The sequence below is a fragment of the Montipora capricornis genome, chromosome 9 (genome assembly GCF_036669925.1).
Source record: "Montipora capricornis isolate CH-2021 chromosome 9, ASM3666992v2, whole genome shotgun sequence".
Taxonomy (NCBI): Eukaryota; Metazoa; Cnidaria; class Anthozoa; order Scleractinia; family Acroporidae; genus Montipora; species Montipora capricornis.
In genome coordinates, this window is record NC_090891.1 from 37,726,016 (window position 1) to 37,750,853 (window position 24,838).

General features: G+C 40.1%; 1 protein-coding gene across 2 annotated transcripts in view; it reads right to left on the reverse strand.

The window, feature by feature from the left end:
* Positions 1–19,563, reverse strand: part of LOC138015464 (fibrillin-1-like) — a 30,857-nt gene extending 11,294 nt beyond the window's left edge. The window contains exons 1-10 of one of the 2 annotated variants that reach the window (XM_068862531.1): positions 19,441–19,562; positions 19,211–19,263; positions 13,200–13,544; positions 10,360–10,524; positions 8,817–8,999; positions 5,211–5,333; positions 4,098–4,382; positions 2,514–2,648; positions 1,399–1,524; positions 479–601 (exon numbers count right to left, since the gene is read on the reverse strand). In XM_068862531.1, the coding sequence (XP_068718632.1) occupies positions 479–601; positions 1,399–1,524; positions 2,514–2,648; positions 4,098–4,382; positions 5,211–5,333; positions 8,817–8,999; positions 10,360–10,524; positions 13,200–13,544; positions 19,211–19,263; positions 19,441–19,478 (1,576 nt within the window). In that variant the 5' untranslated portion in view covers positions 19,479–19,562. Of the gene's footprint in view, positions 1–478; positions 602–1,398; positions 1,525–2,513; positions 2,649–4,097; positions 4,383–5,210; positions 5,334–8,816; positions 9,000–10,359; positions 10,525–13,199; positions 13,545–19,210; positions 19,264–19,440 lie in introns of both variants that reach the window. The other variant, XM_068862532.1, reaches the window with a different exon arrangement.
* Between the last annotated feature and the right edge of the window lie 5,275 nt (positions 19,564–24,838).

Consider the following 24,838-nt stretch of genomic DNA (forward strand, 5'->3'; position numbering starts at 1 on the left):
GGGCTCGTGCAACTTACATTTTGCAGAGCCAGTCAAGTCAGTTTGAAGAAAATAAAATAAAATCGAATTAAATGTATCTCAATATCTTCGTATTTCAGGTTCTTTTCCGACTGTTAACAACACAAAAATTGATCTTTAACAAATAACTGATTTCATAAAAAAAGAAACAGATCGAAATGAACATTAATCACTGGTTACAACGCGACTTTAGAAATTGAATTGCGCAGAACTGGGGCACAATTTGACATTCTCTCATGGCTTAATGGCCTTTTTTATTCTTGAGATGCATAATTCGTCTGGGAAGAGCTTCGGCAACCATCTTTTTTGCGCTTGTTAAGTTTGTCTAGTACAAAGACGGGCTCCAGATGTCTCGAAGACGTACTAAAGTGAACAGTTCGTCCAGACGCATAATTCATCTGGACAGATCATGCGTCTCTGGTATGAAAAAAGGCCAATTAACAGTGAAGTCAATCCTTACCAACACAAGTCCGGTTGTCGCTCTGAAGCCTGAATCCCGTTGGACATTGACAAAAGTAACTCCCATCGTCATTGACGCAAGTGTGACTGCATCCGCCGTTATTACTGTCACATTCATTTATATCTAAACACAAAAAAAAGGAAATGGACAAATTGGCCGGTTATAAACTGACCCCTCCAGACCCCTTCCCTTCAACTAAAATCTTACATTCAAGTTGAGTTTCAGTTAATTACAAAGGGGCCTGAATGGAATATTGAGGCAAAGCTCTTCTTGAGACAGGTCTGTGATATCACGGATCAGTGGTAGGTAAAGTCTGCTTACGAGCCAAGTGGCGCATTAGGGGGTTGGAGCTTATCCCGGTTTCTGTAGCATGAAGCGACTAGAAGTATTTCTTCTCCCCCCTGGATGGGATACTAGTCCAACGCAGGGCAAGCCAAAGCTTTAAATTCGCTTGTACCCATTTATACACCTGGGCAGAGAGAGGCACCGTGAGAGTAAAGTGTCTTGCCCAAGAACACAACACAACGTCCACGGCCCGAAACCCTGATCCGGAGTCGAGCACACTAACCATGTGGCCACCGCACCTTCCACGGATCAGTGATATATAAAGTAAAATATAACGGGTCAGACAATTAGCGTGCACAGTGAAACTATGCGTGCATTGTACCTGCGAGCATTTCATTTTACTTGATGTTCGAAGTTCCGTTAACTTTGAAGATGATTCATGGAAAACTAGTTCTTCAATTTTGTCTATGCTTGTCAAACGCTACGCTAGTGCGGATCAGAGAAATTCGTAACAATAAGAATCAAAGGCGAACCTCAATCTACGAAATCCGAGCTACGTTTGCCCCGCCGCGGGGTGGTACAAGTGATTTGGAACCAGAGGAAAATCAGAAAATGCTAATTTCTCTTAATCTTACCTCGGCAATTCTTTTTCTGACTAGTTTCAAATTCAAATCCAGGAAAACATTGGCAATGGAAACTGTCAGCAGTATTGATGCATTCGTGGCTGCAGCCTCCGTGGTTGTTTGCGCACTCATCTATATCTGTAAGGAGACAAAAGGTCAAACATGTCGGGCGTTGGAATATGCTTTTTTTCCTTTAGATATCCTAATTTTAAACACGGAAGAACAAGGATCTCAGTCGCTCCGAACGTCCACAACCATGGTAGTGGACTAATTAATTCCCCCTTTTCACTCGGCGGCCATTTTGGAGTCCGTGGGGAATAAAGGGTTTGTATTTTCATCTAGCCTCACACTGAATGAGAGGTTGGAGGCACAAAGTCTTTTGCCTGGGCATCGAGTGATATGTGTCTCTAGACCTCTTTCCTAAATGGCAGCCAAATAAAATATCGCGTTTACTTACTCTCATCTATACACAGCTATTGACCAATGAGAGTGCGCGTACTATCCTAATTATTTTATAAAATGTTTTCAGACAACGTTCTTGTAGCCATCGTTGTCGTCCTTGCTTATGCCACTTTGTATTGCGGGCGAAACCCCTCATGACTTCGTCAGAGAATTGGGATTTAGACTTGTGTGATGACCGTTTCCTCAATAAAACTATGAAAAGATCGAATCTCTCTTATTTACCTGCGGATATGTAGCCTGTTTTAACGAGAGAAAACAGTTATAATCCCTTGCACGGAGCTCCGTTTTTCTTTGTAATCGAGCGTCCTGGAAATGTTGTGGTCTCGGAAAAGACCATTCCCTTCGATTTTATCACATTTAAGTAACTTGATTTAAGTTAGAAGGATTCTGAGAAATGTTCATTGATTCTGTGGGAATTTAGATTGTCGATTTAATAAATTTAATTATTTTTTTGTTGCCGGAGTTTTACGAATTTGAATGAGAACGCAACTTTTTACAGGTTTTAAAGGTGCTTGGAAATAACATCCTTTCGGATTACCTTCACAACTGACTTTATCAACGTTCAGGAAGTATCCTTCCTGACATGCGCAGACATGGCCACCGTCAGTGTTCATGCAAATTTGGTGGTCCTAGTAAGGAGATTCGTTTCTCAACGAAAAACTGACCTGCGCAATGCTTTCCGTCCTGCTGCAGCACGTAGCCTCGTTTGCAAGAGCACCTTATTTCCTTCTGGTTGCCTACGTAAAACTCAGAACATTTGTATTCACATCCTCCGTTATTTGTAGAACAGTTTGCAGAAGCTACAAAATGAAAACAAAAACTAAGTCAGCATTTTCAAAAACATTCTTCGTTGTTACGCATTTTTTTATGCACTGAGTGAACGACATGCATCTCCATTTCAAGCAATCGAACGACCTCTTTTTACTTAAGGACGGTGCCTACTAATTCAAAGGCATTTTTGCGCGGTTTACTGAATATGCGGGAAAAGCAGATCTCAACAAGTGTGATTGAAATCCAAAAAGAAAATTGGGGGTAACCACGCATTTGTAAAAAGCTTTAAAATACAAAGCAATGTATGACGTTCTTTGCCAAATTGAAGCTTAATTGTCTCTGAAAATTGCATGGTTATCCCCAATTTTCATTTTGGATACCAAGAGCACTTGCTAAGCTCTGCTTTCTCCACATAGTTTTGAACCGCGCAAAAACATCCCCGTATTAATAAGCACCGCCGATAGGAAATCCGAGTATCTCGAGATGCGCAGAACGTATGCGCAATAATAGTAGATTGTGATTTGCTGGAAAGGTCTGGTTTCGCGGAAAATCAATCTAAAAATAATTCGGTCTGTAAAAACCCCGTCCCACATATACAATGAAGTTGCACGATCCTAATCATAGGTTCCTGCAAACACCAAGAATATTATTATTCTAATCTCAACCCGCAGATACTTCAGAGATTCATGGATAAATTGCTAAACTACTTGGCGCAACTCAAGATCAAGCCGAGCCATTAAAACAGCCGAGAGGAGCATCTTCCTCTACGGCTTAGTTCCACTCCGTGTGGACTTCGAAGGCTGTCGGAGAATAAAGACCGGAAAGGACCGGCCCTTATGAGACATCACACCAACTTGGAAGGCCACATTATCCCGGGGGTTCCCCATTGACGAGTAAAATCGCCTGGCGTTAGACAGAGTAAATTAAGGGTTAATGTAAGCGGTAGCAAAAAATTTCAAAGTAATGCGTGAAACTCAATTTATACGTTCGTAACTCAAGCTTATGCCTTTGTGTTTGACACTCGTCGCGAGCGAGATAGTCACGTGACACAAAATAGCACGAAAATGCGCAACAGGGAACCCAGCTGCAACAAAGATCCTTTATCAAAGCGCACAACCTCCCGCTCAGCTTACTGGCGATTTGCAACTGCCTAAGTTGCTTCAATCCAGATGCAATTTTATATTAACTGCAATTGCTGTCATTCAACGATCAAAATCAAAATAAAGTACGTCGGGAGATCATCAACAGGAGCGTCTATCTCCACTAATTCTTTGAGTCAACACTTTCCCGAGTATTTTAACAGGTTTTCCCCGAGTAAAGTATCATATTTCCCTTGACGCTGAGATAGCCCTGTTTTTGATTGGTGTTCTATAAATAAATCTACTCAGGAAAGGGTTGACTCCAAGTATGCGAGATAGAGATTCCCCTTGATGAGCTCCTGAGTACGTTCTGTTTGGAGATAGAATGTTGCTTTAGACCTGGTGAACTCCTGCCTCTAGTGCAATTCATCTCGTCCGTTCCATCTCCACAGTCATCATCGCCATCACAAATCCAATCCAGGCCGACACAGACCCCGTTAGCGCATGTCATCTCCGTGTCACGACAGGGGCAATTCAGTTCATCTGACAAGTCGACGCAGTCATCTAGACCGTCGCACACCTGTCTCTTATCTATGCATGTACCGTCTACGCATCCGAAACGATGAGGTCCACAAGAGTTGGAAGATAAGGTAGAAGAAACACGCGGTTGGGTGGTTGGAACAGCTGTATAAAGATAGTATAAAGAGAAGAGAGTATTTACTCCGATTAACAGCTTATTTTGCCAGTGATAAGTTCCTAGTGATTCCTGGGTAGTCCCATTCCCTTATGAGGCCAATGTAATTGCTAGCAGTCTTTCGCATAGGTCTTTATCATGAGACCATTACTGGGGGCCTTTACCTTCAATATTAACCCTCTGAGTCAACTCCGTCCCGTATCTTTTTATTTTTAGAAGAACATCCCAGCGGGGTTTTCGCGGGTGTTTTCACAAAAGCCAATCATGAGAGACCTACGACTTCATCAAAATCCTAAGGAACCACCCCCAACCGGAAATAATTTACAGGGACTTGAAATCGGCTCAAGTTTGAATTGAAAAGAGCCTTTACTTTTCCTGAAGTTTTGAATCGTTTACTGTACCTTCAGCTGAATAAGCCGGTTGAAGTTCTTGGGGTTTAAAAAGATGACACTCCCTAAAATTCTTGCATGTCGCGTTTGGAAGTCTTCTATATTGCAGTTAAGTGCGTTTCCACGAGAAATAAATCGCAAGGCCGCAATCAAGTCAAAATATTAACGACGACAACAAGCACAACTCATTCTCGCCGTACACAAAATCTGTCACGTGTAATCAGTTTGCAGAAATTAAAGTAAAATCTGATCCCCTCCATTTTTATATCTTGGTATTTTAGATTTTTTTTCGACTGTCAAAGGCACAAAATTTGACCTTAGACAATAAGTGACTAGCCCGACTTTGCAAAAGGAGTTTCGCAGACCTGATGCACAAAATATCGACCCCTTGTCCATGTTAACATTCTCTTACACTCTAATAAAACTTACCCAAACATGTTCGGCTGTCGTTCTTAAGCTCGTACCCGGTTGGACATCGGCAAGTGTAACTTCCTTGGTTGTTCACACAAGTGTGACTGCATCCGCCGTTATTGTTGTCACATTCATTTATATCTAAACACAAAAAATAGAAAATGAGAAAAGTGACTGTTCACCAGCATAACATAAACTCAATTACCCTCAGAAACTCCGGAAAAGGAATCCAGTGTACACAACCCTACAATGTACGCCATTTCTTTCTATTTAAGTCTTTTTCCCAAGTTTAGTTAATTAAATAGGAGTTAAATTAACTTTAGGCAAGGCTCAAGACTTTGCCACGGGTCATCAGTATATAATGCAGCCAGGGAAAGCCTCTGCGAGAAGGGGGAACTATCAAAATCTCGAAAGGTTACCTAATTTTTGCGGTTACCATTCCTCCCTCCTTAGACGGTTAGTCTCAAAGTTCCCGCTTTGCAGGGTTGCCATGGTGACCCCTGTTTACGGACCCCTGCTTTATTTATGACAAATCGTGTTTCAGGCTACATCTCAAGCACACCTTTAATCAGTTAAGTTTACATTTGATAATGATTTGTCAAAAGTTCCCGACAAAAAGCAACAACAAGAGTTTATTTAATGTTCCAGACGTCATATTTCGACGGCACATCCGTCATCGTCAGTGATTTAAAGGGAAATGTTCATAATTGATTGCTGGATAGCATCATGATTCATAACATTTTAAACTAAAACAAAATAATCATGTGAACAGGGGAAATTATGCGTGCATTGTTGGTGTGCGCATGTCATTTTACTCAATGTTGGAAATCCATTATTAGCTCTGGACCTGGTTCATTGAAAAGCAATGCTCTTTTCTACGCTTGTCTAAAGATGCAGTGCTGTGGATCAGAGAGACTATAAGTCCTAAGATACCACTCCGAGCTGAAATTTTATTCTCAAGGACTCGAAATCGGGTCGAGTTTGAATTGAAAACTATAAAATGAAATCGCAGCAGATGCTGACCTCTCAGAGCCTTTATTTTTCTGGGGTTATGAAGTATTTACTGTCATACATGTGGAATACAAGTAAACAATGAGATCCATAGTACTTTGCAATGTGTCGCAAGGTGTCATACGTGTCTATCACCTAAGAAAACCCCTTTCTTCTCAACAATTCTCTGCAATTGTGTAACACTGATTCTTTGGTTCACTTAATTCAATCCTTCAAAGTCACTGTTTTAGAGGCTCTTAAAAAGTGGAATAAACTAGTGTTATTAAAGGGGCACTGTCATGTGCTGCGCATGCTCGAGTTTGTTTGCTCTCGAGCCCACAGAAAATTCTAGCCACCATCATGGATTCACGGGTGAGTCACGTATATTCGCCGGAGTTTCTCCTTTGTCCACCATGGCCCTCCCCAGTGGACACCATTTTGAATTTGTCGATTCAACTTGAAAAAAGTTAACCTAACACTTTTCAAGTTTTCACAAGACGCTAGCGCATGCGCTTCTCGTGACAATTTCCCTTTAAATTCTCAACCTCGGTTAAAGCATTTCTCGTGCTCTGATTGGTTTACTCGATCTCGGTCATCGGCTCATATACCTTAGTTAGACCTTATATGGCAAATGATTGAGCTAAGCGTTGTCTCTGAATAAAGCAAAAAATAAACGGGTTTTTTTTTTTTTTGGAAAGTTTGGATCAATTCCGACGTTTAGAAAGGTAAGAAATGTTTGTGTTGAGCCTGCATCTGTCTGACCACCAGGTATTAACAACATCGTATCTTCATCAAGTTTTTTCGATTTCGCTCGGATTTTCTCGCTTTCGTACTTCCAAACTTTTGGAGTTTAAGGAATTCAATAAAACAATTATTCCATTCGCGCTTGTTGGATACAGTAAACACCCGAATATAAGAACACTTATTTCACGTTTCAGGCTGATTGTGTTCTCATTTAAGGGGTGCTTAGTAAGAAATCAGCCTAAAAGTTTTCTAAAAATGTTCTTACAATTGCTTTCACAAATTGTACATTACTAGAGGTTTAATAGACATACCAGCCTTTTTAAAATAGATTTCAAAGTTTGTAATGGTCCTGAACACCATATTGCTTTGATCACTTACTGTACTGTATTGTACTTTTTCCTTATTCTAATGCTCTGTCCCTTTATATTAAGAACATGTTTTATTTATCAGGCTGAATTTGTTCTTATTTATATGGTGCTTTATCGGCCAAAATTCAGCCTGATGTTCTTAATCCACTTGTTCTTATATGCGGGTGTTGACTGGTTTAGACTGGTTATAGCCAACTCGGTGTTACGCGCCTCGTTGGCTATTTACCATCTCATATCCAACGCGCGCTCATGATTATTATATGGTAAGCAATTCTTAGGCTTAATGGAGCACCCTTTGGTCGGAATTTAACAGTATGGACCATTACCATGGAAACGGTCCGTTTTCGTATTTTTCTCTCTCCCTAGAAATCCAAGTTGAGCGAATTTAATTCTTTTCATCACAACAGTACAATTTCACTTATAACAAGCGGAATTTAGTTTTACATGTAAAGAGGGTCTCAATCGAGGGATAGCTTTCACGGCTAACGGTTTAAGAATTTACCTTTTCACGGCTAACCGTTTTTTTTTTTCGTCTCGGTTCACTTACATGAAAAACAAAGAAACTTTCCTAGTTAAAAATGAAACTTTTTTTAATGCTTTTCGGGTTTCTCTGTGTTAGTTAGTAAGGTCTTAGTACGCATATTGAATAGAATAAGTCATTGATCAGAATGTGACTTACATTTTTGTCAAGACTTCAAACTGGGAGCAAAAGAGGATGAGGTAAGAGAACGAATCTCCCATACATGGGCGAATGACAGTTTTTTAAAATCTGATTTTAGCTACGCAGCCATTTAGGAAGAGGAACCTGATTGGCCAGTTGTAATGACGTAATAATTTTTAAATATGCGCGGCGTTGGCTAACGGTTAACCCCATTGAGACACTCTGTAAAAGGTTACCTTTCAAAGTTGCCTAATGGAATAAGGAGATTACGAACATTCACCAAGCGGAGAAGTGTCCGATCGCTCAAAAAAACGATGCCTTATAATATAATAAACAATTTACTATCCTCACGTGGTCGGCACCGCAATGGGGAACATTGACCCTCGATCGTTTTTGTAGGTCCGTACTGCCGTGACCTCGGGTCAATATTACCCAGTAAGGACTTCCATTTGGTTAGTAAGAGGTAAGTAATTTGATCTACGATCGCGCAAGGAAGAGGAATCGGTTTTGTACCGAGTTCACAGTCTGCTTTGCATTGTGGTAGTTCCTTAAAAACTGCGATACAAAGCAATTTGTGACGTCACCCAGCATCGAACCCATTCCCTTCATTGCTCGGACATGGATCAAAGTGTGATCACTTTTCACGCCTTTCAAAGCGAATAAAAAAAACTGAGTTTTCAAGTTAAGAGGTTCTGAAAATCAAACAATATATTTGGGACGATTTCGGAGAATAAATTTTGTTTACGTGATATGCACTTTAATCCTAAGAACTTTATGTATTACGGCATGACTATTCTTCCAGTTGAGGTCACGGTTAAGAAGGTCACTTTGAAAAAAAGGAGCTGTATCGGATAACTGTACCTTCAGCTGAATAGACAAGTTGAAATCCCTTGTGGTTCACCGTCTTATCGGATACAAATCGCAACAACATAACGTTGCTTCTAGAGATGAGGGTAAATGGACCGACTTTTCCACAGTATTTCCCCAGGATAGAATCATCGCTAGAGAGTCCATCATAAGCCTCGACATAGTCGTAGCAAGTTCCTGTACGACAAAATAATAAATCAAAGTGTTGTGAGACACCTCATTGATGGTATATATATATATATATGTATATTCTACTACGACTTTTAAGGCTTGGAAAATTCAAAACTATTCCTAAAAATAATGAAATAGGAGCGAAGGGTACATTCGAACCTGCGACACGTGTGCTTCGCGCTTCCGTCTCGAGTACATTCGTACAACAATTCGGCCGCCCGAACGAAACCCGAAATTTAACAATCCATTGATTGAGTGATCAAGTGAGAACCTGAAGCCTCCTCACTATACCTCATTGAGACTTGAAAGGAAACACGAAAAAAGCTATCAAATACTATAACAGCGATTTAGGCCTCGTGAGCAACAAAAGTAACTTCTTTGTTTTGTAAGATTATATGCAAAACGAGGTTGAACTTTGCTTGGTTGCCCAAAAATATGGCTTTACGTAACTCCTTACTGAAGGAAAACCAGAAGTGGAAAAGCTTGTTTGTTATTTCCAAGAAAAAAGTCCATGATTAGGCAGGTTCAATCTTCTTACGAACGGCAAATTTCCAATTTTATCGGAACTTGAATTCTTAAAAGAACTTCGAAATTTCACGCCAAAAGTCCTGAAGTGCATCTGTTTTCGTTACCGTCCAGTTTGCAAGGTTTTCATTTTATGAAACGCATTAAAAAATCGCGCGCTCTGCGCTTGTTCCATTTTGAAACCACACGTATGATTTCAGATCAAATTGCACATCACTTGAGAAGCTGTTACACTGTACAATTTTTCTTGCAACTTGTCTCGCAAAACCATTTCTACAAACTTTCTCACATTTCGAAATAAGCTGTTTTACGGGTGTTACACTGAGCAACGTTTCATGCAACTTGTCTCGTTTCGATCATGGATCACATGAGGTTAAATGAACGTTTTCATTCGCCGGTGCCGCAAACCGTTGCGAAACAAGTTGCAGGACAAATGTTACACTGCGCAATGCGTTTCAATCATTGAGGAAAATAGAACTTAATTCTACTTTCCGCAACGGTTTCTGCACTGAACTGGTCTCGCAACGTTGGCCGTTGCAAGGCGTGTTACACTGGGCAATGATTCCTGCAACTTGTCTGGCAATGGCGTTGCGAGACAAGTTGCTCAAAAAATTGCACAGTGTAACAGCGCCTTTAAGTCAATTACCATTATAAAGTGAGTGTGTTAACGATGAAACAACAACAATGATATTGAATGTAAGGAGAAATGTAGACTCGGAAAAATATCCCATCTGGGACTCCGATATTTTTCAGAGTCTACATTTCTCCTTACATACCATTATAAAATCAATAAAAATAGGTAACATTCACTCATATTACGCGTAGCTCTTATCCAACATACCGCCTACTCTCTTGGGCTCAGTACTGAAGTGTTGAAACCTGACCCTCACTCTGAAACCAGTGTACACTTGGATCTTGTACGTACAGTTCGCTTCAGAGTGGTAGAATGAAGGGTAGTTTGGAGAGCTTATTTTGCCTCCGAATCCAGCGTAGGTTCCTCCACAATCTTAAAAGAAGGAAATAAATATAATAGTAATAACAGTATTAACAATAATAATAATAATAATAATAATAATAATAATAATAATAGTAATAAATATAGTAATAACAATGATGATGATGATAATAATAATAATAATAATAATAATAATAATAATAATGACATCCCTTATATAGCAAGAACCTTAAGAGTCTTTTTCTACTATCAAATATAAAGGAATATTGAGGCCCTGACAGGATAAATTCCGACAAACGACATGGCCCAAAAAGTAGCGATAGCACATAAAATGAAATTCCGACAAAAGACATCCTTTCCCAACAAAATTCCGGCAAGCGACACGGGACCCCCCCCCCCCCCACCCCCTCCTCCTCCCTCCCCGTCAGGGCCTCAATACTTGCTGATGTCATTGTTAACACTTTGTTACAGTAACATACGAGTTTGCCAAGAAAGGTATCATGCTTTTACCTTAAATTTAAAAGGTAAAAGAACTTGTTGCAGTTTATTAACTGTTCAATTTTATTCCTTTTATATTTGATAACAAGCAAGTTATTAGCCATCAAAAACTGATAAATTATCGGGTGGCAATAGCACTGATTATCCCATGAATTCTTCCTAAAAAATTCGATTTTTCAAAGCATCATTGCTCAGAGATAATCTATTATATAACGTTCCAATTTTCAGATGTATCTCATTATGCAATGCACTTTGAATATTCAGTATTTTATTCTCGGCTGACTGATTAGAAAAAAAGGTAGCCTTGTGCTAATGATACCTTCAAAGACCGTCTATTTAACTACTTCTTTAATAAATTTATCGCTAATTTTGACACTTCTAGAATTCAAACATGAAAAACATTCTCCCTCATTGTCGCTCAATTCAGTAATACTAAGAAAGAAATGTGGTTAATTATTAGTCTTTGTTTATATATGTTTTAATGTAAGTATATATTTATGGGGGCTGACCTCGCTGGGACTTCGAGTCCGTACGTTAGCCCCTCCCTCATTAGTGCCTTTTTTCACTAAATGAAAGTTACTAAATAAATAAATAAACAAATAAATAAATAAATAAACAATAAAAGTAAACTGTTGGATAAAGATAAATTGGACTAGCTTTGACTTTTATCGTGATGATCTCTTATTAAAATAGGTATTATTTCTTTTACCCGGTACAATACACATGAATAACACTTACAATGGACGTTTTTAGAAATCCTACTCAACCCATATATTGCTACCCTCTATAATTAACAACTATCAGTCACCGAAGTGGCGGAGGTTAGTGCTGGATATTCACCGAGCCGTTGCGCAAAGAGATGTTTTTTACTCATTTTTTTCCTGCAACGACAACAATAATTTCGAGTGCAAATCCCGCGTGAGTTGCTAGGAGGCGAATAGACCCATATCACTCAATGTCCAAACAAAAGATTTTGCCCGTCGAACCTCTCATTCAGTGTGAGGCTGGACGGGCAAAGACAATGCAAAGACAAAGCCTTTATTCCCCACGGACTCCAAAATGGCCGCCGCGTGATAAAGGTGAATAGCAAGAGATAATTCGTTGTTTTAGAATATACTCAAGAAAAATAGACAAATAATTTATTTCATCTGCACATCCAGCCGGTTACGCATCGGCGCGCCGTGTTGAGTTGTGAGCACTTATAGAGCGTTTTTCTTCTGATAGTTGAAGACGCTGTACAGTTCATATATTACAATAAAAAATAATAACTTTTAAAACCACCATTCTCTGATAGCAGAGGTCTCTTTTGCGTTCCCTGGTCTGACGAGTACGGGAATTCGTTAAGAGAGACCCCTGCCATGGGTCGAAACTCACTTTGATCCAACCTCGGACGGCACTCTTCAAACCGCATGCCCCGTGATGTGTTTGCTGACTATGACTTGAGCCCGCTGTATGTCCCGCGCATTCCTTTACAGTAATTCCGCTGTTTTTAAGTGAGCCCATACGACATGAAGTATCACGTTAGGATTCGGTCGCTAAGTAACCGCCGCGCATGCTCAACACAGTGAGTTTTGACCCATGGCAGAGGTCACTTTTCCCGTACTCTTCAGCCCAGTGAACGCAAACAAGAAAAGAGTCCTTTGCTAACAGGAAAAACCATCATTGAAGATAGCCAAATTAAAAACCACTTGGTGAGATTAAGAATTGCTTAGGAACCGATTAAAAAGATGTCTTACGCGATTTAAAAAGACAACCTATTGAAGCGCTCTTCCGATGTTTGAAACTCCCTGGCTCATTTGCTAACATTCTCTCTAAGAAGAGGAAGTTTAATTAAGAAAAGACGGCAGCTAAGGCAACCAAAACGTCACTTTAAAGTTATAACTTTGCAGTATCTTAAGTATTTCGCGATTATTCCTTTTTGCTCAAGTTGTATAAGGTGAAGTATCCTGTAACGGGGTTAGGTTTTAATTGGGACGAAAGTTCTGTTCCTCTCCCCTGCCACTCCATGAATTGTGGCGAATAAAATAAAACTTAACTAAAACGGGACGATGAAAAGTAAAACTTTAAATAACCTGAGAAAAACCACGCGGAGCAAAGTAGAGAATCAACAAAAAGCCCAACCCACATTTGACGCCGAAGCCGGGAATCTGACCGGGAAACACTGGTGCGAAAACGCGATTGCTTTTGTCATTGCGCCCAACCCTTCCTCTCTATTCAGCACAGCTCACCTTGAGGGGTGTCATATGAAGCCCTGAAGCCTCTTTTTTCAGTCATACCGTTGCTGATTAGTCTTAAATACAGGGACTGGCCCGTTGATTTGAGCAGCCGCGGTTTTTTATTACCGCAGAATCTTCCAAGCCTGGCCTCGCGGATACTGGGGCCATCGTAGATGTCCAACCAATCGTGGCGGCAATTCGAGCCTCCTTGGAGACGAAAGTCGCTAAATTGGAGTGTAATCTTATGGCTGGGAGGGGCTTGTATTGTCCAAGAACATGTTAAGTTCGCTGGATATTTGTTAGGATAGCCAGGAGAATCAATCGTGCCACGGGCCTTGTTTAAGATCACCCCGCAACCTACAACATCATATTGGGAGATTATCATAAAGGTGATGTCATTTTGTGTCAGGTCATATTTGATTTAATCAGTTTAAAACTGTTCAAACCACTGGGGACAAATTTCGTTTTTTTCGTATAAGGACAACTTTCGTTTTTGCGATCAGGGGACCGCCTTCTTCCACAGTTGATCTTTAAAAACTTATCGCTTCCTACTAGGTCCGAAAATGGACATTATAATTTACGTTTCGGTGACTTATTGCCTAAAAGAAACTCGAAGTTTGGTGTTTCTTTACTTCGCCAGCCGTTTAGGTTTTTGTCTCCTTTTGGAGTTAACCATGTGGCTCCATTTCTGTTCACGCAAATGGTTTGGAGTTTTTTGAAGTGAGGATGTCGTGCATGGTGAATTTTATTTTGAAAGTGTCTTTGCTTAACACCTGACTGGCAAAATTTGGAGCTTTGACTTTTATCCAAAGGTCTGTACGGGTCCGAAAATGATGCCAGGACCGCAAAAACCGCAAACTGTACCGCAATGTGCCGCAAATGATCCCCATTTTGGACCGCAAATGATCCCAAAAAAAAAGTAAGGAATGGCATGGAGGATGGAATGTGAAGAGTGCTTATTTTTATTAAAATCACTTTAAATCATGGCTCACAACAGGTTACTGCCTCATTATAGTTTTTCACAAAGACTGAATTTTGTTTTTACCGCGCTGTTTTAAATTTGCCTTTTTTTAATTATCGGAAGTACAATGATCAAAAACGAACTTGGACGCAATTCTAAACTGATTGTGACTGAGGGGCCACTTTTATCGAACAACTCTGGCAACACACGCAGGGTTCGAGAAACGGGCCCCTGGTCACAGTCAGTTTAGAATTGCGTCCAAGTTAGTTTTTGATGATTGTATCCGATAATTAAACGTGGCAAATTTAATTTATAACAGCGTGGTAAGACACAAAATTCAGTCTTTCTGGAAAACTATAATGAGGCAGAAACCTCTTGTGAGCCATGATTTAAAGTGATTTTAATAAAAATAAGCGCTCCTCGCAGTAATTCTCTATTCAGACCATTCTATCCTCCATGCCATTCCTTACTTTTTTTTCGGGATCATTTGCGGTCCAAGATGGGGATCATTTGCGTTCCGGGATCATTTGCGGTCCAATATGGGGATCATTTGCGGTCCTGGTATCATTTTCGGTACAATTTGGGGATCGTTTGTGGTTCTGGGATCATTTGCAGTCCTGGGATCATTTGCGGGCCCATACAGGTCGTTTACTTTTAGCGTAAGCTTTGGATTTCACGGTCCGCCATTACTCACGTTCAAAACTGACCGATTGGACCTCAGAGGGCTGGATCCAGAGAAAAGTGACGTTATTTACTCACTAGCTTAAAATTTCAGCTTATTATATGTGCAAAACGCGAGTTTAAAAGTCTTAAAGCCCAAAACTCCCGTGCTGCAGATTAATTCCGCGGCCTTTGATATCATTTTCTCCACGATCATCTTGGAGTTAGTAATGGCGAACATTAAATACTGAGGAAAATAAATAGGTGTCTTTTTTAAACCAAGGCTTAAAACTTTGGGAGATTAGTGTTTACACCTTTTGCTCTTCATTACGAGATTCATTTCGTTAACATTCAGCATATTTAGGCATTCTTTTGCGTCATTCGGCATACAAAAGGGAAACATATTCTTTCATTTGCGCCAACATTCAAGTCATTAACTCCATCTTGAAAATCAATAGAGACAATAGACCTTATTCATAAATGGCGGCCAATTTTAATTCTTTTGTCGAAGTGCAAATTAGCCTACCAAGCCTTGATACCATACAGTGAATTGAAAAGAATTCTTGCTCTAAAATGAGGCTTGGTAGGCTAATTTGCACGTGGACAAAAGAATTATAAATGTGACCGCCATTTATGAATAAGGTCTATAGACAAACATTAAAGTGTATAAACCGTTCATTAACATTTTCATCACACTGTTTGAAATTCATTAATATTCCTGAACGGCGTTAGAAGTGGATAAGACAAACATTAATTCGCTTGTACAAAGAATAGAGCGTTCTTTGCGATAGAGTCTAAAAGTACTCACGAGTGACCACTGACCACGAGTTGTTGAATCTGAGTTACGTGCAAATGTTCGTTTTTGGAAGCTCATGAATGTATCTTCGCGGTGTTGGTCGTCATTTCACGCAAATGAATGCATATTTTCTTGTAATGAACAGCAAAAGGTGTAGTCAACACTGTGACAGTTTGAAATCCAAAGAAAAATAGGAAATGATTTTTTGGTCACAGTGGCACCGCCATTTTTAATATGACATGAACATTTTGTTGGGCCTGGTCTACACGAATGTGATTCTGGTTCAAAACGCAGAGACTTTTTTACGTTTTTATGTGGCTTTGCAAATCATCCACGTTAAAACGCAAACGCAAATCAAGTCGAATGTTGGTTTTTGAGGAGATGGGAAACCGGAGTACCCGGAGAAAACCTCTCGCTGCAGAGTAGAGAACCAACAAACTCAACCCACACATGGCTTCGAGTCTGGGAATCAAACCCGGGCCACATTTGTGGGAGTAACTGATAATTTCACAAAATGAAACGCACTGCCGTGAGAAGTCGACCACCAACGATGTTAGTGACGTAATAGCCCACAACCGGAAATAAGTTTCGAGCTTCACTGAAGCAAACCCGCGATGGGTTAGCAGATGGATTCATCTTCCATCACGTAAAGTTATGGAGTCTTCGAATATCATTATCAAAATGAGAATGTTCGACGATATTCCGCTGTATGACAACTTGCATTTTCCAGAATGTTTTTATATTATTTGTTTCCTGTCTTTTTCACGATTTAGCAACGATTCACTATAATTATTTGATCTACTAATATATGATCACAAAATAACAGTTTCGTGAAGTCTAGTCAATCTGTAGCAATAGTGCTGGCAAATTTTACGGGAATTCACAACGCGAGAAGCTTGAGCTTTTATGTCTTCGTGTGCTAGAGAAGTATGCACAGCTTAAAGTTAAAAGTAAGTTAGCGGCGAAGGTGTGCTGATTATCACTCGAATAGTGGACGAGCGTTGTTTTTTCGCTTGCAATTAGATGGGACCCTTTCTTTACCAACCTGAACATTTATGCTTATACGGCGAGAAACGCTGACAAATTAATTTCTTAATCTCAGCCCAAGGAAAGCAGGTCCGTTATTTTTGCAAGCATATTGAAGATGTGCCACGAATATGGACATAAATGCATTCGCCACTACGGGGGGTGGGTACGGCTACACGAAGGCTACATGGAAGGCTAATGAACGCAGTTGCTTGAAGATAAGTACGTTACATTCGCCTTCGGAACGACCACGATTTACCAAGACCCAAAGTCAAAGATTGAGGCTCTTTCAAGACAAACAACAATGGATATTTCTAAGCCACTTTGGAGGATTATGGATCCTCCCTTCACGATTGCAAGGTCCAAGCATTGCAAATAAGGGAAATCACTCGCGATTGAATGGAGACTGAATTGTAACAGTAACTGTGGGTATTTCAGGGCCAGCCTCGCATCTGGCCTATGTACCGAGAACATCTACTATCAATAATTTCTGCGCATTACAATGCCTTATTTTTCTTTACGAACGTTCGGCACGTTAGCCAAAATCTTAAGAGCATGCTTAGAATATATCCAAACTAAATCTCTCTATTTCTCTAATTTGTTGTCGATGTTGCTGTTTTGTTTTTTTTGTAAGTACTATCACGTTCGTCAGATTGATTTACTCTCCGGAATTAAACTTATCGCATCCATGCTCAAACCACAAAAAACGGTCCACCAAGCTCAAAAATTACACGGTGTCATGAAAAGAGTGTAGTTGGTTGCCGCGAACTTTACTGATAGCAGTTAAACCGATTAATACGATTTATCTTCACCCTGCAACTTGAAGGTTAAGAAAACACATCTATAAAATAACACAAACCGGAGGTTGGGGCTTAAGACTTCGAGTTTAGAAATGGCTACAAATTTTAAGACTATCGTCATTTCTGAACGCCGTTTCCAAAGTGCGAAGACAGAGATCGGCGAACACCGGACATTTTTTCATCGTGCAAGCCAAAGTTACCCGCAACATATTTCCGGAAATTGTCCCAGTGATCAGGAAAACAACAAGGTATTATAACATGCTCTTGAACAAACCATCACGAAGGTTTCAAAGTGCTATAAAACGAGGGTTTTACTGTTTTCATTGTGCCGAGAAACTTGACCCTGGCCTAAAACATTCCTTTCAATTTAAGAGAGAGATATCAAAGTGGGATTTAGAGGAAGAGTCACTATTTGTCAAAATGAGGCGCGAGAATTAGGGCCGGAGCCGGTAGGGATTGTGCTTTTATCAGATACGTTCTGGGTTCAATTCTTGGACTCCTTTATTGGTGGGTTGAGTTTGTTTCTGCTCTACTCGGAGAGGTTTCCCCCCCAAGTACTGTTGGCTTATTCCTCATTGTTGTTAGAGCACTTGTGCTCGATTCCATTAGCTTGAGACTTTAATAAAGGGATTATTATTTTTATCCCTGCTGTCTGTAACAACCAAAATAAAAGTCGATAAATAGTCTCTCTACAGTTAGGGGAGACTGTATTGATAGTTTTTGGTTTCAGTGATGTAAACATATCTTTGTGCATTCCACAGGGAAAATAACGTGACAGGACTTAAAAATGTGTGGTGTTTTACGGCCAAATAAACGTTAAGCCAATCATATACCGTCAATTTTCGATTTCTAGTTCAGTGGTTCTACTCTCTCAAGCTGAAAATCATTACCAATCCCTTCCTGTGGTGCTAGTCACATCTAACTTACATGTAATGTTGACCAATTACGAAAATTTGTCAGGCAGTGGATGGAGAAAACTCTGACTGTGAAACTCAATCCTTTTGAGTCTTTCAGACGGGTATTAAAGCGTATTATTAGAATATGGTGATCTTACCCCCGGGCCATTCACTCCCAGTGATCTAAACCCTACTGCTACGTTTGGTTGTATTTTGTCGCAATTGTCCCTGATATCAACGTATGCCTCCAGATATATTAAAGCCAAAGCGCCCTTCCTCAAAATGGTGAACTCTCAGTGCATTGTAATGAGTATCTTAATTAGAAGGTATAGAGTGAGTTTACGAACCTTCACTTGACTAATTAAACCGTAATGGCTGGGAAGGAAAAGGCTTTCGCGCAATCCTTGTGCAAATAAGTGCCCGGGTATTCTGCAGTTTAGCTTAGTCGCACTCTACTCTAAATGTTAAAACGTTATAATTTAGGGTTGCTCGAATATTCTCGAAAACAGAAAGTCGGCAAATTAAATCCGCTCACAAATATTTCGAGAGAAAAAAGGGATGTTTCTTTCAAGAGGCGGGACGATATATTTGTCTTATAGTTACAAAAGGAGAGGTGAGAAAATCCTGCTCTCCTTTAAAGACATTTCTCCTCCTCTATGACCTCATATCTCATTTTACGAAACTGAAGCATCGCCTAAGCAAATCTTATATTTTTTTTATAGCGTCCTTATCTATAGTCTGAGAAGTTAATAATAATTCCGAGTATAAGTAAGGAGAAATATCTTTGCCTTTTTGACAACGAAATAAAGGAAGTTAATCTGTGATGTTATTTGGGAAACGGAATCATTGTAACGAACATAGAAACAGTCGTCATATCTACTTACGATGTTTTTTCCCTGGAGTCGCTAGTGTCGTGGTAATGAGCATCAACTGTACCCTAAAACAAATGAAACAGTTATACAAAGTAAAAAATAGTTCCTTTTACAATCAGGTTTTCCGTTCATACAAAGATATGCTCATGATGCAAGCGTATCCTGTTGAGCTTCGAGGGCGAAAGCGCGCCCTTCCTTAAAGCATGCATGTTTCTTAGAATAAAGAGGAATAAAAATATTACCAGAGGCTGAATACGGAGAGCTCTCGAATAAATCGCATCTTTAGGGCCGTCAGAAAAGCTTGTGCTAACAAAATATTGCAACAAGATCGACTGAGACGCGATCAAAATGACACCCTATCCAAATAGCCACAATAGTCAGTGACGTTTTAGGTGTCATGTTTCCGGTTGGCGATTTGTCAAAAGCGATATCCTGCAAAAACATCACTTGAGATAAAACAGAATTAATTAAATCAATTCCCTGAGGGATTTGCCGTGAAAGCACTTTATTTTGTTTGTTTTCCATCCTCATCTCCCAGTAGGGTTTCTTTCCCGTTCTCGTTCGTTTTCTAGTCGGTTTTGCTAATACGATAGATCACAAGTTCTGGTTTGTCTTGTTCAAATCCCGGTCGGACCCATACTAACTTACGAAAAACGATGACTTTAAATTAATCGGACTTTCTAATCTTATCGGAAATAGTGATAAACGTAAACGTCGACTTATACGGCTTAACTTATTTGCTCAGACTTTCACGTAGTTCCTGGTTCTTTCTCCTCCCGGTCTCTGTACACGGCAGGCTTGATTAACGATTGAAGGACTCATTTCATTGCGAATAAGATTTGGCGTAAGGGAGTACGGTAATTATTTGTATTCTTAGGTGGGCATGAGCATCTTGGAACCAGATAAAATACAAAGAAAAGTGCATTCGAAAGTTGACTGATGGCTGACTGAATTGATCAATGTACCAGGGAAACTTTCCCTGGAAGAGCCCACTAGTAACGAGGTTGCTACGAAACGCTACGTTTTCAAGGCTCGACTGCAGCTGAGGTATATAAACGGTTCAATCCCCAATTCAAATAGGCCATTATGGGCATTTTACAACTAGCCTGCGTAGCAACCGGTTTTGTGAATTTTCCACCTCTTTTGACTTCAGTCCAGCTTTTCGCCCGGCCATTACATTCAAACGATCACTCGACAGTCAACCCCGGCGGAAAGAAGCTGCTAAAATTCACCAACCGCCTGCTACGCAGGCTATTTTACAACGGACCATTGCTACTCCATTACCGGAAAAGTTTATTTGCGAAGAAAGTCCGAGCGCCGACGGGTGACAGCCGCTGTGAAATGCTTTCGGTTTCTTTACGAATCATTCATGCTTTTGATATTTCTTGAAGACGATAAAATGGACCGACTGAAACAAAAGTAATTGAAAGAACCGGTGTTATCATGAAATCGCGTGGCTCAAAAGCGGAACCCAATGCAATATTAATAAAAGAAAAGTGTGATTTCCTCTTTCGAATGGCATAAGAATTATGCAAATCTAAAGTGGGAGTTACCCACTTCGGAATGTGACCTTGTTCAGGATAAATCTTCTTATTGTCTGTATTGTGCTCACCCCACCCTGTAATTACTAATAAAGAGGAATACGAGACCTTTAAAAGGCCATCGTAATTATAACTTACTCTAGAAGGGCCTATGGCGAGCATTAAAGTACAATCAATACGCTAAAAACATGTGTAGTTGTTTCAAACCACTGGTACTCTTTTCTTAGCGGTGGGTCTGCATCTGTCGGCAATCTCTATTTTTCTCTTAAGAACAGTCGATGTTTTGTGTGGTAACAGAACCTTTCGCCACCAATTAAACCGAATGGATAATTTTTCAAATAAACCAGTTAAAATTACACTCAAATTGACAAATTAAGCCGTTAACAAATTATTGAAGTTCTCAGCCATAACTAAGCACTATCGCAAGTATTTCTCGTTTATTCCGTGTTGTTCGCCTTCGCGAATATTACACAGAGGTCAAGGGACTGATGAACAACCACGTTTCCAAGGCTTTTTCCACCAGGCGTATTAATTTTACCTGGTAAAAAAGGCCGTCTACTATATTTTAAATTATTTTGTATAGAATTCTTACATACGTCAATTTTGTTAAATTTTGCTAACTTTGAAACGAAATTATGGAACTTTCTTCATCCTGACTGGCGCTTGCTTGTAAAAGAGCCATTCAAAAATTCTACTTACAAGATGCTTATGTTGAAGCCCACTCATTGATATCAAAATTGAATGTAATCATGATTATCGAACCCAATATATGATTCTTTTATTCGTTTATTCATACACTTATTTTAATATTTATGTAAGTACTATATGCAACTTTTCTTTACAGTATGTCCATAATGTCTATTGTGTAATCGCAGCAGGCATTGTTACCCGGAAGGGGGGGGGTGGGGGGGGAACAGACGGGGATGCTAGTCGGAAATTTTGAATTTAACCCCTAAAGGAGACCATTTAGGCGTGGCTCAAGCTTTTTGTGACCCCTAAAGGAGACCAATCTGGGCGTGGCTTAAGCAAATTTTGACTCCTAAAAACAAGTTAAAAAGAAAATTTGACTTCTGTTTCTCTTCGCGTAATTCTGTGTTTCTTCGCGAAACCCTAAACGAGACCTTGGCGGCTTAACATATTGGCGCGTTGCCCTTAACACCCTAAGCGAGACCAAAATCCAAAATTTACACCCCTAAGCGAGACGACGAGCATCCCCGTCTGTTTAATATGGAAGTCCCTCCCCCTCCCCCCCTTCCTTAACAGTTTCGTGGCCAAATTCGAAACTGATGTCTTAGCACACGTACCTTACCAACTTTACAAACGGTAGCGATATCATGATAGACGATATTTTTATGACATGGACACACTCACTGGACAGCCTCGACACTTTCACAACTTATCATATGGCAGAGTCCACCCCACAAAAGTCTATAAAATTCACATGCAGCTATTCCGTGACATCTTATGTTAATGAGTTTCGAAGCAAGCAACCGTGGACAATTTCTGTTTTCTAACAGAGACTCGATCCGTAAGGCCAGGGAAGCTTTTTTAATTTTAAAAGGCAGGACAATTGATCCCAACGGTCTTAATATCCGCGAAGAAACGTATTAGATTTCAGTTTATTATTTTAGTGATTTCCGTTATTTTTCCGTGACTCTTAGTATTTGAATTCAAAACCTTTGTAACTGCCATGTTTTATCACATTTTTTCCAGTATTACGTCAACATCCATTTACTATATATATATATGTACATAGAAGCAATTCAATGTAAACTCTCATTGTACCTGAAGAAGGCTGGTTTGGCCAGCCGAAATATAGTACATCACTAAAATCAAATCTACGTTGTATCGGCTCTTGCTTAAAATACTTATGTTAATGTATCCATCCTCAACGGGGAAATCGCCACTGACCTTTCCACCAAACCTACCGATAAACATCAATAGAGGTTTTTGCACGGCAGCCATGTTGCATGATACGAACAATTAAAATAGAACATTTTTTCCCATAGGAAAAAGAGTCTATTGTTCCTGCCATGCAACATATGGCTGCCGTGCACAACCTCTATCCTTACTTCAATCTCCATATGCCACCCCATACACACTAAACGTGTCATCCCCTTCAGTTTAGCTCTCAGTATGCCCCACTTGTTCCCATGACTCATATAAACGTGGACATAATCGCCATTTCCTCTGACAAGAAATCACACGCGACCCAATGATACCTAAACTACTTCAATGGACATACCACAACGTGTTTCCTTTGTTATCTTTACACTCCATTTCATCCCTCATTTGCAAACACTTTCACATTCTAACCTCTTCTCGACGTTGCCAAAATGTTTTCAAAGCCGTCAGCTATTGTTACTAGTATTGACGTAGCCACAATCTAAGCAATTTTCTCGTTCATGCTAAACTACGCAACCCGTCACAACACCATCAACTACTAAACTACGCACGCGCTCTCAGTTATCAATGTGGCAACAACTGAACTCTTCTACATGCACCTACATATTGAATGGCCAGAACACGTTCACAATCCACTCAACAGGTGAAACCAGGTCTATAATTCACCACATCGACTGCAACTCTGGAATCGTCTTTGGAGGATGATCTTAACTGAGCAATATTCTCTCAAAAACCCCTAAAATCGAAGCAGAAGTCGCTCTTATCTTGGGTAAGGCCCTAGGATGATGATGATGATGATGATGATGATGATGATGATGATGATGATGATGATGATAATAATAATAAGGTGAACGTTGATAATGACAAAGTAGAAAAGTCTTGCGCTGCAGAAATGCCAGGATTAGGCTCATGCTGTTGAGTCTGTTGAAGCAGTTGGTTTCCTGTTACCTCTACTTGGAGATAGACTAAATCAGCCAAAAAATCATTTCCTTATAAGTCCTACGACTCCAACGGCAACTGGAATAGATCCGGCTTCCAGTCGGGGTGGTTTGATCGCCACCCGTGGATGCACTATAGTGAAAATACGGATGCTGTGTTTTGCCGATTAAATCTACGTATGCCTCTAAGGCAACTCAGACAGTCTGGTGCAAGTAATGGGTTTCTGGTATAGTGACTACACTTTTTACTATGATGACCCTTGCAGATGAAACATGGTTTCAATATTAAGACACAGCCCTTGTTTTGTATTGTAATTTTTTTTTCGATATCTATTCGTTTGCTGAGGCATTGTTGGAAGTACTCATGATGAATTGACTCTGTACAACCGTTGTGATTCCGTTGAGCAAGACAGTCGACGCGGATTTTTTGTAACTCCCGTTGGATTTTTATTGGGAATTCGAACACCAGGGATAGTGTAGTTCTAATAAGGAATCCATGGAACTGAAATATAGTCATGTTTTGTGATCACGGATTACTAAGCCTCAAGACGGGCCCTCCGCGTGCTTTGATCAAGACCCTCCGCTGCACATTTTTTGGGAGATAAATGGCTTTTAGCATCTGACAAGAAAAACATTGACTTCCTTTTAAATGGTGTTCCTGGTCTTGACTTTCAGATCAATGTAAGCTTGTTTTCTTCTGTTCGGTCTTTCAATCAAATTGTTTTCCGAAGTTATGTTTTGTTTGTTTGTCTTTTCCTTCCATGACGATTAATAATTTAATGTAAACTGCGTTAGCTCTTCCAGATGAGCATTTTGTGCTCTTAGAGCAAATGCTGTTATCAAATATTGTTTAAATAAAAAATAAAAAATAAAAAAGACCCAAAATGCTGGGAAATGCACTTTCTGGTATTTCGTTTTCAAATTTGGGGAATTTGGGTTAGGGGGACGGGTTGGACGGGTGAAAGGCCGTTCTTTGTAGGGAGGATCACACCCATGACCCCAATTTCCCCCCCCCCCCCGCCCCCCCGCACCCCGCTCTACAAAGAACGGGCTTACACCGATCCAATGTGTCCTCCGAACCCAAAACCCCAAATTTCAAAATCATCACAAGTTGCTTGAAATCTTTCTGCCCCCTCAGTTTTTGCTGGTCTGCTACGGCCCTGTACATACCCCATATAGTCTTGTATACCCCTATATAACTTTATCATGACATAGGCATGGAAACCGGGGTATACACAAGGCTATTTAGGGGTATA